Source organism: Typopeltis vanoorti, chromosome 1 (genome assembly GCF_054136105.1).
Source record: "Typopeltis vanoorti isolate ZY-2024b chromosome 1, IOZ_Tvanoo_1.0, whole genome shotgun sequence".
In the NCBI taxonomy this organism is placed as follows: domain Eukaryota; kingdom Metazoa; phylum Arthropoda; class Arachnida; order Uropygi; family Thelyphonidae; genus Typopeltis; species Typopeltis vanoorti.
Window position 1 is genome coordinate 47,218,162 of NC_143549.1, and position 19,338 is coordinate 47,237,499.

The window sequence follows — 19,338 nt, forward strand, 5'->3', positions numbered from 1 at the left end:
CTTAACTGAAACTCCCTCGGACACTATAATCAAATCTAACACTCTGTGACTTCGAGTTCCTTCTGTCACATGCTGCTGGAGTAAGTGTCTCACAGCATCTCGATAAATTCAGTTTCATTCTTCTCATTAGATTTTATTGCTATCCAATCAATGTTTGAATAATTAAAGTCACTCATTACGATTACTCTTTTCATGTCCATTGTCTTTATTTGTTGATGCGTTTCTACATCACTAACAACCAATCCACCAGGTCTGTAACAACATCCCAATATTTATTTGATCTTATTAGATTCCACTACACCAGATGGCTTCAAACTCACTGCTACATGAAAAACTACTATTAGATATACAATCATAAGTTTCAACACTAACTGGATTCAAGTCATCCAATATTAGCAGCAGCATGCCTGCTCCTCTTTTATCATGTCAATCTTTTCTAAAAATACTGTACCCTTTACACTGGATATCAGTTAGTTTGTCTGATGAGCCTCATTGCCCAATTGGTATAGATGAAGCCCTTTGGTTGGAAAGACCTGGGTTCAATTCCCTCCAAGATATGAGGAACCTTTATCTGATCTCTTTCGACTAAACGTGAGTTAGCTGGTCTCATATGGAAGTAGGAGGTTTTTCATCCCCAGAACAGCAAACTGGTCCCATGAACACACATGGATCTACTGTCAATAAAATATATGCTTAATCCCTCATTAGGAGGGCTCAACCCATCCTAAGGGATAGGGAGGAAAGGGGATGAACCCCATACAAAATAATATCTGATATTCTGATAGCCAGGTCCCACTAATGCCTGCAATCTGAGGTCACACCATATTGACCAGGCAACAAACTCTACCCCTTTGTTTCTGATATTTCTAGTATATACTCCGTGTACAGACATAAGCTACTTGCATGTTCTTTTGTATACTCGTGTCTGTAGTCTGTGTGGTACAGTTGGATAACTTGCAGATTTCTGTTCTTCTCTAATGTCTTATATATGCAGACATCTTTGTACAAGTTTGATGGGTCCCAACTTGACGAATACAAAGTTGAAATCGTTCTCTCCTTGTAATCATTTCCATGATAATGCACATTTGTCATTAAATAATATTGTAATAACAGTTAAATAATATTGTCGCTCTTTCACACATATTCCACCATTCCTCCCATTGTAATTTAGTTTCCCTGACTCTCTGTGTTAGGTCTCATATCAGTTAGTTTTTACTAGACTCCTGATACCAAATGCATTCAAGTAAAGGCCATCCTTCTTATACAAATCCAATCTTCCCTCAAACTCACTCCACACATTCAACACATTGAATCATTTGCCATCATTAACAGTATGCCTGTTAGTAATGAGACAATTATTATATCAACACAAAGAACGATATTTGGAATTGTCAATTACACAGATTCAAAATTATCTCTACACAACATTTACATCTGCCATACCAGTGTTTGAAGGCATCATGAAGTCCTGAATGGGAACCTCCTTCAGTGTCTAGGTTACACTGTGTTGGACATCCTCAATATTGCTGAAGCAGTCCCCCTTTCAAGGCACACTTCATCTTTGGGAAGAGGAAAAAGTCTGTGCGACCCAAATCTGGACAATGAAGGGGGGGGGGGTATATGTTCAATCACAACTTCAAAGCTAGAAACTGCTTCACAGGCAGTGCACATGTGGGCATGCTGTCGTGTTACAGAAACCAACTGTTGTCGACAGTTCCTTTCTGACACATCACATGTGAGCATACAGACATTGCATTACTCTTAAATAATACTGATAGTCCAGAGTGGTGTCCTCAGGAACAAAATTGCAGTGGATGATTCCAGCAGCGTCAAAAAAAACAATGACCACTGTCTTGATACACGATTTTTACAACCTGATTTTCTTCTGCCAGGGAGAAGATTTTCACGTCATTCCATGCTCTGGTGTTTTACTTCTGGATCAAAATGAAAACTCTAACTTTCATCACTCATCCTTTCAGAGTACATCTTGAAACCCACAGAACAAGTTTCTTTTTCTCCTTCATCCCTGCTACTGTTGTACTGTGGAACAGTCTTCCCCATGACATATTTCCCAAGGAATACAACATACAGGCTTTTAAATCAAAAGTAAACAAATTTTTTCCTTTCCTTTCCCAACCCACTACATATATATGGTACTAACATACTATAGGTTGACTAGCCAACCTCTGGTATATGGGCCCAACATTAAAAAACTGCATGGATGAAATTTTGATAAATAAAACCCAGTGCTCTCTCTGTTCATGTGCCAACGTGTGTGTGTGTGTGTGTGTGTGTGTGTGTGTGTGTGTGTGTGTCACCACAGATCTTCCTGTTGTGCAAATCTCTTTCTAATATTAATCTGGCTGTTTCTTTACCAACACCAAGATGTACAGCAAGTAGCCTAGTGGTTATTTGCCTGTCATAGGCAATAATTTCCCCAATTTTCACCACATTTTCATTTGTCCATGCAGAAACTAGCCGTGCACAGCATGGTTCATCCTTCAGGGACTCTCTACCTTTCTTTAAACGTTGAAAACCACCAGAACACTTGTACATGGCTCAGACAGTCATCACTGTAAACTTTTTTAGGTCTTGGTACACTTCTGTAGTAGTTTTTTTTAATTTACAGGAAAATTTTACCACAGATATTTGCTCCATGATGCAATTCTAACACACGCTTACTTCAATGGCTGCCACATGAAAACTGGTGTGTCACCTAACTTTGATTCCATATACAGGAAAATTTTACCACAGATATTTGCTCCATGATGCAATTCTAACACACCCTTACTTCAATGGCTGCCACATGAAAACTGGTGTGTCACCTGACTTTGATTCCATATCAAGGAAAAACTTGAGTGAATAAAAATCATGCGAGTTCCAGGCGACCTTTGTGCAAGTTTTTTTTATGGATCTTTTGTCAACCAGTGTTTATGGAAAACTTACCTTTACTGGCAGATACAATCATCAAAAAACTGCTCATCATACTTCTCAAAAAATTTATGTTATGAAGTCTTTAATTAACAGAGGCACATTATGTATGCTCCTCTCCCTCAAGTTTACAATAAGAACTTCTTACTATCAAAACTTTAATGAAATTAAATGGTTACAACCCTCATCAAATCCAGCAGATAACTGATTCCTATGGTCTAATCACCTAATGATTCTTCAACAGACTGAAGAGTTCCAATCTCTTATATTTCTAGTATCTCTGAACAACTTGGTAAAATTTGGAGAAGTATCACCTTATTCCCACATATTTTCCTATCAACAAAATTTCTCATCTGTTACCATCTACAAAGACAAATTGTCACCTCAATTGTTAGCTGGTGTTCATCAGATTCCTTCTGAATGTAATATGACATACTTTAGGCAGAGAGGCTGTTATGTGGAAAAAACAATTAATGGACATCTGTACTGAATACGCAAAAACTCAAAAGTCTGGTCTGGCACAGCATAGTACCGACACTAAACACAGTACCCAGTGGGATGAAGCTCATCTTCGCCATAGAAGTAGTCTTAAATATGAATGCCTTATCAAAGAAAGTTGCAAAGCTCTTTTACATCAGCCTAACCTGAATCAGAACAATTCTCTCTCTCTCTCTCTCTGAAAATTTTGGGAGATTCTTACTTTATGTAAACATCAAAAATAGTTTTAATATTATAAAAATCAGCTAATGCCTTTTTTTCCTCTATAGGGAGTAGGTGAGGATGTTTTCAGCCCCATCTTACTTTTGGAGACTGAAGGCAGTTCAATCTCTAATGGTTGCTAATCAGAGATAACTGGCCCAAGACTATCACTAATTATATGTGACAGCTGGTGAAGAAAGATGGATGATAACTGCTGCCATCTCATGGACCCTGGAAATCGTGTCGGTTCTACAGTCAATTATCTTGAATTCAGATGAAAAACTCAAGTTTCTGGGGGAAAAAACCCTGATTTCCTGTGCCAAAGATCAACTAACTCGAAAACCAGATGAAAAAAGTCTTTAATAAAAATTCCTTTAGTCAGCGATTAGAATTGAACTTACGACACCCTTTCTTCAGGCAACCTAGTGCTATGCACGCCACATGCCTCTTCCAATGAGCTACACAGGTGACAATATTATTTATTAATACATTAATTTCTAGCTCACAACAACTATTTTTAATTGCTAAACCTGTATTCTTGTTCTTTGATTCTATTTGATTTCAATACACCAATGATGTACTGCTATTTTCCGTATACAAAATACCTGTACTTTCATTAAAGTTAATTACTGGGATGATCATTTGATTATCATTATAAAACCTAAGCTTAGGTTTTAAATATCCCAAACTTGGAACACAATCTTTCATAAATTATATGCCTGCTATAAAACATCATATTTCACTTAGTGAATCATCCTTAGTGAGCAACCATGTTCTACAATATGGCAGCATGCTCAAAACTCAAACCAATCTGTCTATGTATACAATACTTCACAGTTAAATAAGGTTCATTATGGTGTGAATAGAGTGAAATGGCAGTCACTGAAGCAACACCTGGGTCTTTATTGGTGGTGTATTTGTTCCAATGAACCAATAAATAAGCTTTTGTAGACAGTCATGTATTTAAGCCTAAATACATGACTGTCTACACTCAGCTATTTGGTTTAAATAGTGGGTTACCAGTACAGTCTTGTTGTATTTATTATATTCTTGTTTTGTCTTTGAAAGTGACTGGTAAGAGGTAATTATCCTTTGCATGTTGCTTCCACTATTATTTACTGTACCAAATTTTCTTGCCTAAGCTTTCAATTGTTTATAATGGTGTATGAATGTCATTTTCCCCATCCTATCCCCATCATTCCCTCTTGCTTTCTTTCATTTGTTAATGGACAAGTTCAGCCTTGTCTATAATCTGTATTATGTACGAGAATTTGTACATAATACAGATTTGTACATTTGTACTTGGTGTGAGATCATCTATTCTGTCTTACTGAAGACCACGTATAATCTGAGAAAGAATGTTTAGTCTCTAGAGTCGGGTACCTGTATTACCTAACCCTATGATCAGTCGCAATACACAGTATACTTATAACCAAGGAAGAGAGTTCTGATGAATTATGGATGAAATAGAAGAATTTCATTCTTCACCAAGGTGAAGAATGAAAGTTGGCAAATGGAATGGAATAGCTTTGGTGTTCCACCATTTCATTAGCCAACCTTCAATTTCCTAACAGAAATAAGTTATGGCATTTTAGCCACTAATGAAGTGGCAATAGCAACAAATGCTGACAAAACTGGTTATTGAGACCAAGAAGAATAAAATAGATATGATATTGGTGTTTGTATAAGCTGATTTATTGAGACAGGAAGAATCATGGTAAAAAAAGCCTCTTCTCTCTCTCTCTTTTTTTAAAAATAAATAATAATGATCATACCCATGAAAGGTTGGAAACATGTAGTACATTAGTATACATGAAAGACCAAGTATTAAATAATTCTGTTGCAGAGACAATACTAACCATGGTGCTTTTATAAGGTGATCTTATGTGATAATAATCATCTATCACCTAAAGACTTTCATAGATATTCATGCCACAGTGGAATTTGAACACCCGCAGCCTCTTGGTTGAAAAATAAAGATACCATTCAAGTGATCAATTAAAGATACCAAGAAATTATACACTTGGTTTAATCCTTTATCCAAGTGTAAGCAAACAAAGTTTGCACCTGAAGTAATTTCAGGACTGGGCAACTTGTATATAGGAGCTAATGACTTCCCATCACTGCCTTAGTATCCCATAATGCAAAGCACATATTCTTATGGGTATGTATAATGCTATGCATTATGGGAAGGGTCTGGCTCTACAGAGGAGACCTCAATAAAGATTGAAATCGGTCTGGTAATGACCCTCCCATAATGCATAGTATTATACATACCCGAAAGGATATGTGCCTTACATTATGGGATACTAAGGCAAGTGATGTAAAGTCATTAGCTCCTATATACGAGTTGCTCAGTCCTGAAATTACTTCAGGTGCAAACTTTGTTTGCTTACACTTGGATAAGGGATTAAACCAAATACAGGTAGTCCTCGACTTACGACGGCCAAAATTATTATTATTAAAAATTCTCTAATTTAACTTTGTTGCCAGAAATTATTATTATTAAAAATTCTCTAATTTAACTTTGCTGCCAGCATATACATACATACAGTATATCACACTGCTTTTGTATACGCATTGCAGTGTCGCCATTAGTCGACAAGCAAAGCCTATCACCAATAAGTAATAGCCTCTGCTATGATTCATCCACTTCTAACTTATCATAGCCTTTGGCACATTAGTTGCTAATCAGCAGTCGAAGTGTTCGTTTTTCTCTCGTTGCAATTTTTGTATCTCGTCGTAACCCCCTATCATGTCCAGTAAGAGAAGTAAAACTACTGATGAAAATTCCAACATAAAAAAGAAAGTGAGGAAAGCTTTAAGTTTAGATGTAAATGAAGGTGATTAAAGCATGTGACATAGGAAAGAAAGTCTGTGATATAGCACGAGAAGAAAAACTATTGCATTCAACTGTTTCAACAATCATAAAAGATAAATCGAGAATAATGGAGGCAGCTAAAGGGGCAGTTAATATGAAATGTACAATTTTAACGAAAAACAAAGAAGGGCCAATTCATGAAATGGAGAAGCTTTTAATGATATGGATAGATGGACAAATCAACAAGAATATTCCTCTCAGTTTGTTTATGATTCAAACAAAAGCACGCAGCCTATTTGACAATTTAAGGTAACAACAAGAATATAAATATGGCGAGCATACATTTAACGTTAGTAAAGGTTGGTTTTATCAATTCAAAAGCCGATTTAGCTTACATAACATACGAATACTGGGAGAAGCTGCTAGTTCCGATTTTGAAAGTGCTGAAATTTTCAAGAAAAATCTGAAAGAGATGATAAAAGATGAAGCATATTTGCTAGGGCAGATTTTTAACGTGGATGAAACCAGACTGTTCTGGAAAAGAATGCCAGAATGAACTTACATTCACAGAGAAGCTACATCGGTGCCTGGTTTTAAGGCATTTAAAGATAGGATTATGCTTCTTCTTGGAGGAAATGCTGCTGGTTTTAAATTAAAACCATTTCTTGTTCACCGTTCACAAAACCCTAGAACTTTGAAAAACATTGACAAAAATAAATTGCCGGTGTACTACAGGAGTAATCCTAAGGCTTGGATGACAATTATTTTATTTGAAGACTGATTCTTAAATTGTTTTATTCCAGAAGTACGTGCCTACTGTCTTGAAAAAAACATTCCTTTTAAAATTCTATCGCTGCTTGACAATGCCCCAGGACATCCTCTTCACATCGACGATTTAAATGAAAATATAAATGTGATGTATCTACCGCCAATACAACAGCTGTGATTCAGCCTATGGATCAAGGTGCGATTGCTACATTCAAGACATATTACCTGAAAACTACATTTTATCAAGCAATAAACAGCAATGGACAATGATGCTATAACATTACGCGAGCTTTGAAAAAATTACGATATTAAACAATATATCCAGAACATTGGAACTTCATGGAAGGAAGTATCAGAACAATGTATGCGAGGAATTTGGAAGAAGTTATTACCGCAGGAGACACTCGAAGAGTATAATGAGCATAGTATGTTAGAACAAATTGGTGAAGAAATCGTTGAAATTGCAAGAAAACTGGATTCAGAAATCAAAATTACCAATACAGAAGAATTAGCAGATCACGAGGAAGGTGAACTGACCGATCAAGACATGATTTTCCAAAACGAAAGAGTTGTAGGAGAAGAAAGGAAAAACGAGGAAGATGAAAAAGAGAAATCGTTAAAAACATTTACTGTAAAAGGATTAGCTGAAGTATTTTCTAAACTAAATCAAGGACTTCAGCAACTCGAAAATATGGATCAAGACACTGATCGCTTCACCAAAGTCGAAAAGCAAATTCGAGAAGCAGTCAGGTGTCATCACGAAATATATGAAGAAAGAAAGAAACCCAATAGACAACATCAACTAATTTTCTTATTTCTATTCCCAATCGCTAGAAATAACCATATCGTCCACATAAGTGACAGTTACTCACCTGTTTAATTAAAGACACTGTTAATAAGTTTTTTGTTTATGTTAACTAATATTTAAATGAATTTCAAAGTAAAGTAAGTGCACCATTTTTGATATGCGTTTATGTATTTTTTTCTTAAATTTTTCTTTCTTAATTTTGTATTTATGTATTTGTATGTGCTAATAAATAATTTATAAATGTTTATGCAAGTTTATACATTTTTCACCATTTTAACTTATATAGAAATTTAATTTATGAAAATATTATAACAGAAATCAAACAAATCAAGAATTAACAAAAGTCCTCGACTTACGTCAGAATCGACTTACAATGGAGAGATTGGAACATAACCCCGTCGTAAGTCAAGGACTACCTGTATATAATTTCTTGGTATCTTTAATTTATAATATAACCAAGTGGAAAAGCTTCCAACATTCAAGACGTCAATTTTTATGTTTAACACTACACATATTTTTTTAATAGTAAGCAATATTGACATAGAAATAAAACCAATCTTTTCAGTTTACAAGTACTAAATTTGTTCAGAGAATAAATACATAAATATGGCTAATTTTAAATATTTTCAATAATTAACAAAAACTACTAAAATATTTCTGTCAAACTTAGAAGTAATTAATAAAAGAAACATTCACAAAATTTCCAGATAATCACCTAAACATATATATACATAACTTTTATGCTTAAAGCAAATAAAGTTTATCCTTAGTTCTGAATTTCAAGGACTATTTTTTTCCAGATAGGAGATGCTTTGCTTGATGAAGCAACTTACAAACAATATTGCAAATGGTTATTATTTGTGCTTACTTTCTTTTTTTTTAGGATAATTTTCAGAAATTTGTGCTTAAAGATTACATTCTTTAAATTATTTAACTCAGTTAATTAAAAAAAAAAAAAAACGCCATACAGCTTCACTTTGGTAACTTAAAATATACGGAAATAGCGGATATTAAAGATCCAGCATTATTTCAAAGCTGAATGTATGTTATGTATGTAGAAATTATGAAATTTTTGGAATTTTGATCAGAGAGCTGATGAGAATACAATCCTTAGCATCAGAGTTGCATTAGCTTCTACTACTTAAAAGAACATGACTTCTGCCCAAGCATCTGTATATTTACTTTTTAATTAATGCACTTGATAAAGGTTTCACTGGTCTAACAGCTGTTTTTGAACTGGCTGATTCTCTTTTGAGCCCAGATAGACTTTAAGAGAGCAAAAACTGTCATTCAATGCTAAAGCAATCAAATGTCAGATTGTTGTATTTTTCATACGTGAACTTTCAGTCAATATGTAAAAGTAATTAATAAAGAAAGAGCCATACAGCTTCATGTCGGTGATGAAAATTATATAAAAATAGTGAATATTAAAGATCCAACATTATTAAAAAAGCCAAATGTACATAGAAACAATGAAAGTTTTATAATTCTAACCAGAGAGCTTGTTTTCTTTTAAGTAGTATGCAAGCTAAGACAACTCTGATGCAGGACTATATTCCTCATAAGCTCTCTGATTTTAAAGGTTGGATCTTTAATATTTACTATTTCTATATATCTGACACACTGGAAGGAAAATGATTAAACCTGCTGTTGTGCAGATTTAGAATCTGGAACCATTTTTTGAATATTTGAATGAGAAATTCAATACCATCCTGAATTTTTTATGGGGAAATTGCTGGCTTCGTTGTCTGAGTGGTTAGCATACCAGAAGGATGTGGGTTCCCAGCGTAGCTATGGATGTTTATGATTGCCTTTAGGTATGAGGCAAATTTCATTGTCTGGTGCAAGACTACCTCCATACTTATTAAGCCTAGATTTTTTTCGAAAAAGTTCACTGTTTGGTCACTAAAGCAGCGCTTCCAGTGTATGTAGAAAAATAAATAAATAAAAATAATTTATTTATTTATTTTTTACGTTGTTTCCCACCCACAAAAGGTTATTTTATAAACCTATAGTACAATTTGTACCGTGGGTGGGCTAAGGATTTTTTTTTCTATTTTTATCAATTTTTATATTTTTTTTTGTACTTTTCATTTTTTTTTACATAATCTGGAAACCCTGCTCTAGAGACTAAACAAAGAACTATTAATATAATTATGGCTATTATAGCCTGTTTTTGTTTAGGAATGTCCCTTATTTTAAAACATTGGCTAATATTACTCAAAAAAGGGGTGTGTGTATATATATATATATATATTTAGGGCATTATGGGTGAGTAGAGAAGGCAATTATGGCAGAATAAAAGAGGTGGAAAAACTTTTGTACATACCTTGTTTTTGGTTCTATGATGCCTTCCAATTCCAAGATCCTGCTGAAGGTTGTTTATAAACGGGAGGGTTAAAGTGGGAAATAAGTTTGGAAACCTGAGTTACTATTAATAATATATATATTATTTTGTTTAGGGCCGCATTTTTTGTGTGTGTGTGGTGGAATCTTGTCGGAATGCCTTCCGACAAGATTCCGATGATGGTCAGACGACGACCGAAACGGTCTACACCCCGTTGACCCCTGTCCCAGTTTCCACGTAAGGATACCATTCCCCTTTGTTTCCCCCCACAAAAAATGCGGCCCTAAACAATATATATATATATATATATATATATATATATATATATATTTATATATATATTATTAATAGTAACCTAGGTTTCCAAACTTATTTCCCGCGTCAAAACACTCCCCCCATGTTCCTTCCCCCGTTTATAAACAACCTTCAGCAGGATCTTGGAATTGGAAGGCATCATAGAACCAAAAACAAGGCATATACAAAAGTTTTTCCACCTCTTTTATTCTGCCATAATTGCCTTCTATACTCACCCATAATGCTCTAAAAATATATATATATACCCCTTTTTTGAGTAATGTTAGCCAATGTTTTAAAATAAGGGACACTCCTAAACAAAAATAGGCTATAATAGCCGTAATTATATTAATAGTGTTTAAGAGGAGTAACATGGGAATTTTCCCAGAAACTATACTTAAACAAAGAACTTTTTCAAGCCACACCAGGCCTCCGTAAGTGGGGCAGTGGTCTGACACCAAGCAAACATTCACCTTCCACCTAAAGACAATCACAAATATTGGAAGTTTTTTCTCACTTGGTTAAACTATAATAAATTTAGTGTGATTTTCTTTCTTGACTACTTGTATAAGAACTATAACACTTTTTTTGAAGGTTAGTCAAGTGAGTTTTAATTTATTGTCCCTACCTGTTTCACTAATTTTTGCTATCGGCATCTTCAGGGAATACAATTGGTAAGCTATATGAAGGTAACAGACTAGGTTTTTAACTGACAGTTCTAATTCATACAAATTAGTATTGTGCGAGACAATGCACGTGTCTCGGGAACATGATTTATTTGTTGCGAGACATAATGTAATTGGCGTGAAAGTTCATTTTTTTGATGTTTAGTGATCTGATTAAAGCTTTCTAAATTTCCGGTAGGATTAGACCTTGATTCTTATTTAGGATTCCTGTTGAACGGACGACCGTTCAACAAAATAGGTGAAACATGTAGGACGATAAATTAAAACTCACTTGACTAACCTTCAAAAAAAGTGTTATAGTTATTATAATAAATTTAGTTTAATCCTTTATCCAAGTGTAAGCAAACAAAGGTTTGCACCTGAAGTATCTTCAGGACTGAGGCAACTCGTGGTAAAGGTGGACTGAGCTCTCATCACTCCTTGTCTCAGTATCTCCCATAATGCAAAGCACATTTCCTTGCAGACATGTATAATGCTATGCATTAAGGGAAGGGCCACTACCCAGACCGGTTTCAACCTTTACTGAGGTCTCGTCAGTGGGAGCCAGACAAGACCTCAATAAAGGTCGAAACTGGTCTGGATAGTGGCCCTTCCCTTAATGCATAGCATTATACATGTCCGCAAGGAGATGTGCTTTGCATTATGGGAGATACTGAGACAAGGAACGATGAGAGCTCGGTCCACCTTTACCACGAGCTGCCTCAGTCCTGAAAATAGTTCAGGCGTAAACTTTGTTTGCTTACACTTGGATAAAGGATTAAACTAAATTTATTACAATCACAAGCATCCATGCCCACAGCAGGATTTGAACCCATAGCCTGTAGGTTGGAGAGTGGGTAAGCTAATCACTTGGCCAACCAGATCTGCATACAAAAGGTCAAAATGCTATAAATTACATCATTTAATATCATGGATTGAGAGAGAGAGAGAGAGATATGATTCAGATTACATTACAGATTCTTGTAATGTAACCCTCCTCCCCTAAGTATAAAAAGATAAGTTATATAAGTGAATCACAACAATTTAGTGTAAAAGAAGATTTAATCTCATTTTAAATCTATCAACATAATTCACTAATATGTCCCCTACAAATACGATATTCCAATACAATTAAATGTTCATTATTAGGAGCATTTCATAGGATGCATACTTATAAATTGTCCTGTAATGTCAGTTCTCCAATATTCCTGGTTTTTATATTTTAGTTTCTAAGAAACTGATAAAAGTATCATATTAGTTTTCAAGGCGTCTCAGGACATTCTTAGGTCAGACATTTGCTTTTCTAATAAAGTATTCTTGCTTTCATGTGTTAGTCTGAATGGCTGGTCATAGCAAAGCAATCTTGCTTCTTTGAAACAATTAATGCACTAATAGGCAGTTAATCCTATATGCATAGCATATTATGAAGTTTTAATGGCACTTGTGACATAATAAAGGCACAAGTATTTACAAGAATAAATAATAATAATAATAATAATTATTATTATTATTGCAAATATTTTGACCAGAAACTAACTGGCCATCATCAATATATGCATAATCATGAGGTGAAGCTAGAGCAAAGAATGTTAATCCTATTTACAGAGCCAAGTCATGTGCTTTTATTTTGTAACCACCTTACGAGCGGATACAAAATAAAAAAATAAGATGACAAATAAAGCCACAATTAAAATTAAGATTAAATGTTAAAAAATTTAGATAATTAACTGCATGTTGTCTTTTTTTCCTCTGGTTATTTCACTTGTTCAGTAGAGCGAAACTGCAAACCTCCACGAAACCCAAGTTTCCAGGAGGGAGGAAAAACACGTGCCACCTCCATGTGGGCCTAGCTAACTCATCTTTGAATAAATTCCCTGATGAAGATTGTTCTTGTCCCAGAAGATTTGAATTCGGGTCTTTCCAAAAAAAAAAGGGGTCATCAAAACTGGCTAAGCTATATGAGCTGTTTTGCTAATCAATCTTCTCTATAATTGATTATACAGCATTATATGAGATCTGCTTTTCACTTAAAAAGGCTAATAATGCCATTCTTATATAATATGGTGAAAAGTGAGACCTATGGAGCTGCAGGACTTTCTTTATGTAAACGTTCATGTTTATATATGGATCTATGTAGTAGCTTAGCATTTTGCCACTGGATCCTATGGTTAGTATTACCCATTCCATGTTGTGCAAGGCCAGATTTATAAGATTTGATAAGATGGATGTGGTTTTGATGTTCAGAGATACATTTATTTAAAAAAAAAAAAACTTTTTCAGGTTATTATATCCACAATATATCAGCTCACCACCCATCTTCAAAATATGCACCATAAAATCAATAGTATCCAGAGCACACAACATTTGTTCTTCTGAAGAATTTCTAAAACAACAATTGGAAATTGTCCAAGAACCTTACTAAATGGATATAATAAAATAACCCAAAAAATAATCAACCACTTTCCTATAAAGCAACCCAGACAAGAAGAAGCCCATAGGACTCCTATACCATATATTAAAGGCATCTCTGAATGGGTGGCCAAAATTATGAAAAAATATTAACTCATTACTGCCTATAAATCCATCAATCAAATTCACAACTTGTTACCTTCTCCAAAAGACAAACTCTCATCAATGATGCTACCTGGTGCATACAAAATGCCATATTTATGTAACTTGTCTAACTATGGACAAACAGGAAGATCAATAAATAAATGTATCTCTGAACATCAAGACCACATCCATCTTATCAAACCTCAAAATCTGGCCTTGAACAACATGGAATCGAAAGTGCTAACTGGAGGATCCCATGACAAAATGCCAAGTTACTAAATGGATCCACATATAAACATGAACAGTTATATAAAGAAAGTGCTGAAGCCTTACTTTGTAGACCTAATTTTAATCATAACAACTGCCTCAGTATTCCAAAAGTTTGAGAAATTGTTATCCTCAATTGTATTAAATAATTTATCTCTCATATATTTTAATTTAATCAATAGTTTTAATCCAAAAAAATGTGACTGTATACCTAGTGGGATTCCAAATTAAGTTTGCACCTCTGTTTTCTAATTCAATTCCTATTGTTGTTCGATAACTAGCTTAATTATGTGATCTATTATAGTATCTAGGACACTCATTAAAGATATATATATATATATATATATATATATATCAGAGACTAATGAAGATGATGTTGTAGGACGAGAAGTAAGGTTACCATAACTGAAAATAATATTACATAATAAGAAAATAAAACAGAAAATTTTAACATATCATATAATTCTTACAAAAAATTTCAGAACTTGTGTCAATCCTGATATCTACAGCTTTAAGTTAATATTTACACAGACAAATATACCTCTGAGCAGGAATAACTTCTAATTCACTTTTAGTGCTTGATTCAACATCCTTCTGCTTTTTGCCCTTATTCATTGCAGCAATATATGCAGCATGATCATCTGAAGTAAGCTCAGGATGGGTTAATTTTACCAGCTAAAAGAAAATACAGACTGAGTACTCTATAATATATTTCACATTATAAAGAAGAGCAGCATATTTTATTATGAGATATAATATGTATGAAATAATAAAAGAAAATAAATAAATAAATAAATGAAACAGCAAGTGACATATAAAACAATTTAGAGATCTATTATGGGTTTAATGAAAAAAATACAGCAGCATATATAAATGATTAAACAACTGTTTAATCATTCCTATATTTCATCTCAGTCATTGAGACATTGTCAGAGAAACAATATTAAAATTGCATAAGCACACAAATTTGCACAAACATTAAGTGGAAAAGATTAGACTGAAAACCGAAAGTCCTATGTGGATGCACCCTCTATGGGTAACATAGGGTAGTCTTATCTGTGTTGGGTGGAAGTACTAAGAATTACAGTTTCCCAAATCTTGGGAAGTTTAATACAACCATATTTATTAAGATTAGGTTGGTGTTTTAATTCTGCTGTTGATTCTAAAAAAAAAGTCTTTACCCATTTCATTCTGTGGAAAGTATCCAATTTAGGAAGCCCTGACTGACCATACTTATGGTGACAGATGTATGTTTTATGTTCTTCTAGGCAGATCTCCCATTTTGACCATAATATGATACGTTGTAGGAACAACAAACTTTGTAAACACCTGGCACTGATAGAGGATCCTTGGGAGAACAGATGAGAATAGATAGCTTTAGAAAAGGCTTGAATGCCATGCAGAGATTGTGCTTTTTTCAAGTTCTGGCTATTTTTTTTTTTTTTTGAGGTGCCCTAAATGTAAGGAACAATGATAGTATTACTATAGTAAACATGTTGAGAGGAGGCAGTTGTGGCAGAGAATTTGTGGACCTTTTTTGGCATTGTAACCATTACACAGGAAAGTCTGGTGAATAAAGAAGAGTTCAGCAGAAAGATCAGTCTTGGTGGAACAGAGATTGGAGGCTCTATTAACGAGGGATTTGATAACACCATATCACTGAAAGGATAAATGTTTGTATTTATATGGGTAGATTTTCTGTAAACTAAGAAGGTGCCATTGGAAAGACATGTAATTAAGATTATCCAGAAAAGGAAGATTACTATTATTTTCTATTTCTATAGTGAACTAGATTCTGGGGGTGCTGTCTGTTGAGATGGAGGAGGAAGAAGTCTAACATGTCTGAGCTGTGTCACCAAATAGAGAACACATCATCAATATATTTCTACCAGATAGAAGGTTTGAGAATTGCAGTGTCAAGAGCATCATCATCATCAAATTCCTGCCATGTACCCTCAAGGGGAGTACAGGATATGACAGTACTACATGAAAAATTACATCATTACTAACTTCCTATTTACAATTTTCCTCCAAATCAGTCTGTTACTTGTCAAAACTCCAACATTATCAGATCTTATATTTCTATCGTCTAAGGCACTTTGTACCGTATCAATCCACCTATATCTTGGTCTTCCTCTGGGTCGTTTTCCTGCCAACCTGGCAGAGAACACTTGTTTTGCTAATCTTTCCTCTCCCATTCTATTTAAGTGACCATACCATCTGAGATTAGCTCTGCTAACGCATTCCTGGATGCTGACAATGTCAAGTTCTTTCCTAATATCCTCATTTTTAATATGATATTGCCATTGATGCCATCTGTTCACGCCTCTAATCTTTCTCAGGACTCTCATATCTGCGGTCTCTAGTCTTTGGTCAAGTGTTTTACTTCTGACCCAGCTCTCAGATCCATAAGTTAAAATTGGTTTTAAGTTAAAATTGGTTTGAACACTGTCTTATATACAGCTAATTTAGTGTTCCGACTAATTTCTTTCTTATTCCATATGAATTTATTCAATTGACTTCCCACCATACCAGCTTTGCTGATTCTGTTGTCTATTTCTATATTTAGTTTACCATCTTCAGTAAAAATTGTGCCTAAGTAGCTGAAATGTTTTACTTGTTCCACAGGTTCTCCATTCACAATCCAGTTGACATTTTCAATGATTCTGCCTATTTTCATTGTCTTTGTCTTTTTATTGCTGACCTTCATACCATATCTATTACAACAGCTATTCAATTTAGTCAGAGAATCTTGCAGACTTGTAGCGGATTTATTTAGAAGTATAACATCATCTGCATAAAGCAAAGAGCTGACATTAACATCTCCAATTTTGATATCAGGTTTAATACCACATTCCTTCATAATGTGATCCATATAGATAATGAATAACAGAGGGGATAATGTACATCCTTGTCTCACACCAGATTTAACATTAAACCATCTTCCTGTACTTCCTTCAATTCTAACTGCTGACTCACAACTCAAATAAAGACTAAGTATTGCTTGATATAATGCCCCATTGACACCATATAACTGCAGCGTATTGAATAGCTTCTCTCTTGGCACCTTGTCATATGCCTTTTCCAAATCGACAAAACTTAAATACAGATCTTTGTTATATTCCCATGCTTTCTCGACTATTTGCCGTAAAGTGAAGATCTGATCCTGACAGCCTCTATTTGGCCTGAATCCAGCTTGTTCTTCACCAAGCTTTTCTTCCACAATTCTTCTCAACCGTTTCTCAAGTATACTTGCATAGATCTTGCCAGGAACACTCAGTAGGGAAATACCTCTGTAATTCTCACATTCAGTTTTATTTCCCTTTTTATATACGGGTACTATGAGAGCTCTACTCCAATCATCGGGAATTCGTCCCTCTGTCCAGGCTTTCTGAACTATGCAGTGCAGCCACTGTAAGACTCTTATACCACCATACTTCAGCATTTCTGGTCGAATATCATCTACTCCTGCTGCCTTTCCACATTTCAAGCCTTTGATGGCTTTTTCTACTTCAAGTATGGATATGTATTCCTGACTGCATGCCTGGTCAGTGTTTTTTTATCACTGTGCTGTCATCACTGCTTATTTCATTTAGCAGTTTTTCAAAGTAATTACTCCATACTTCAAGGATATCTTTTTCTCCTGTTTTCATTTCACCTTTATCATCTCTAATTCCTTTTACAGCACTCTTTCCTCCATTCCTAAGCTTCTTCAACAACCTCCAGAATATTTTGCCACCTTCTTGATATTTATTTTCTATATTCTTGCCAAAGTCCTCCCACGACTTTTGTTTAGCTAGTTTTACACACTGTTTAGCTTTCTTACATTTGTCTCTGTATTCTGTAAGAGTAAAAGCTGACTTATTTGCCAGGAACTTTTGATATGCTTTCTTCTTTTCCTTCACTGCCTCTTTAACTTCCTGTGTCCACCAGGGAGTTCTGATTTTTTTATCCTTGCACACAACCTCACCACATGCCTCTCTGGCAGAATCAATCAATGTTTCCTTCAGAGTTTGCCAGTGAATCTCCAAGGTTTGATTCGTGTTCTCAAACTCTTTCATTTTCTTTTCAATAATATTTCTGTATTTTAGTCTACAGTTCACATCTGAGAGCTGCTCAACTTTTATTCGCTTTAAAACTTTCTTACATGTTATTCTTTTCAATATGAAATTCAATTTTATCCTGCTCAAGACCAAATAGTGATCACTTCCAATTTCAAATTCTCTGTACACTCTGGTGTCCTGCACCAGGGAGAAAACATCACTATCAACAATAACATAGTCAATGAGACTTTTCTTATTCCTAGCCTCTTCTCTCCATGTGAATTTGTGTACATTTTTATGTTGGAACATGGTGTTAGTAATAACCAGTCCATGTCCTGAGCAGAAATCCAACAGATATTTGCCATTATTATTAGCTTTGCTCTTTTCTCCAAATTTTCCCAAAATATTTTTGTATGTCTCACAATCATTTCCTACTCTGCTATTTAGATCCCCAACAAGGACCAACTTTTCCTTTTTCATTGTGTCAGTTGGTTTTTCTAAAGCCTCAAAAAATTCCTCCACTTCTACCTTAGTAGAACCTTCTGTGGGACCATAGGCACAAATAAGTCTCATTGTCCAGTTCCCCATTCTCATATTTGCCCACATTACTCTGCTTGAGACTGACTGCCATTCAAGAAGATTAGCCTCGTATTTTGTGTTGAATACTATGGCTGCTACTCCTTTTCCTTGATTGTCATTGCCTGAATATAATATAAGAGCATGTTTTTCCAATTACTATATGGAGCATTGCTCCATATAGTAATTAGCTAGAAAAAAAAAACAGCTAGAACATAAAAAAAGCACAATCTCAGTTATGGCATTCAAAGTTAAAGCTGGCTATTCTCATTTGCTCTCCCAAGGATCCTCTACCTCCTCTATCAGTATCAGGTGTTTAAAAAGTCCCTTGTTCCTGCCACTTATCATACGAGGATGGTCTGAAAAGTTCTCGGCCTTGACCATAGATGGCAACACTAATGGCAAGATTTTTTTTTTTTTTAAGTTGGTACATCTGTCATAAGCATTCATGTGAAATTGCAAGTCATTCTATCAAGTAGTTTGTTTTATACAGCTGTCTGAAGCAAAAGTGTTGACTGTATCCCTTGAAATGGATAAAATTGAGTATCGTGTGGTTATAAAATTCT

At 34.7% G+C, this 19,338-nt stretch overlaps 1 protein-coding gene across 4 annotated transcripts in view; it reads right to left on the reverse strand.

Annotated features, from left to right (window-relative positions):
- Positions 1-19,338, reverse strand: part of caly (ubiquitin carboxyl-terminal hydrolase calypso) — a 237,532-nt gene that overhangs the window by 65,527 nt on the left and 152,667 nt on the right. For all 4 annotated transcript variants that reach the window (XM_090416009.1, XM_090416000.1, XM_090416026.1 and 1 more), the window contains exon 8: positions 14,695-14,828. In XM_090416009.1, the coding sequence (XP_090272135.1) occupies positions 14,695-14,828 (134 nt within the window). The remainder of the gene's footprint in view (positions 1-14,694; positions 14,829-19,338) is intronic.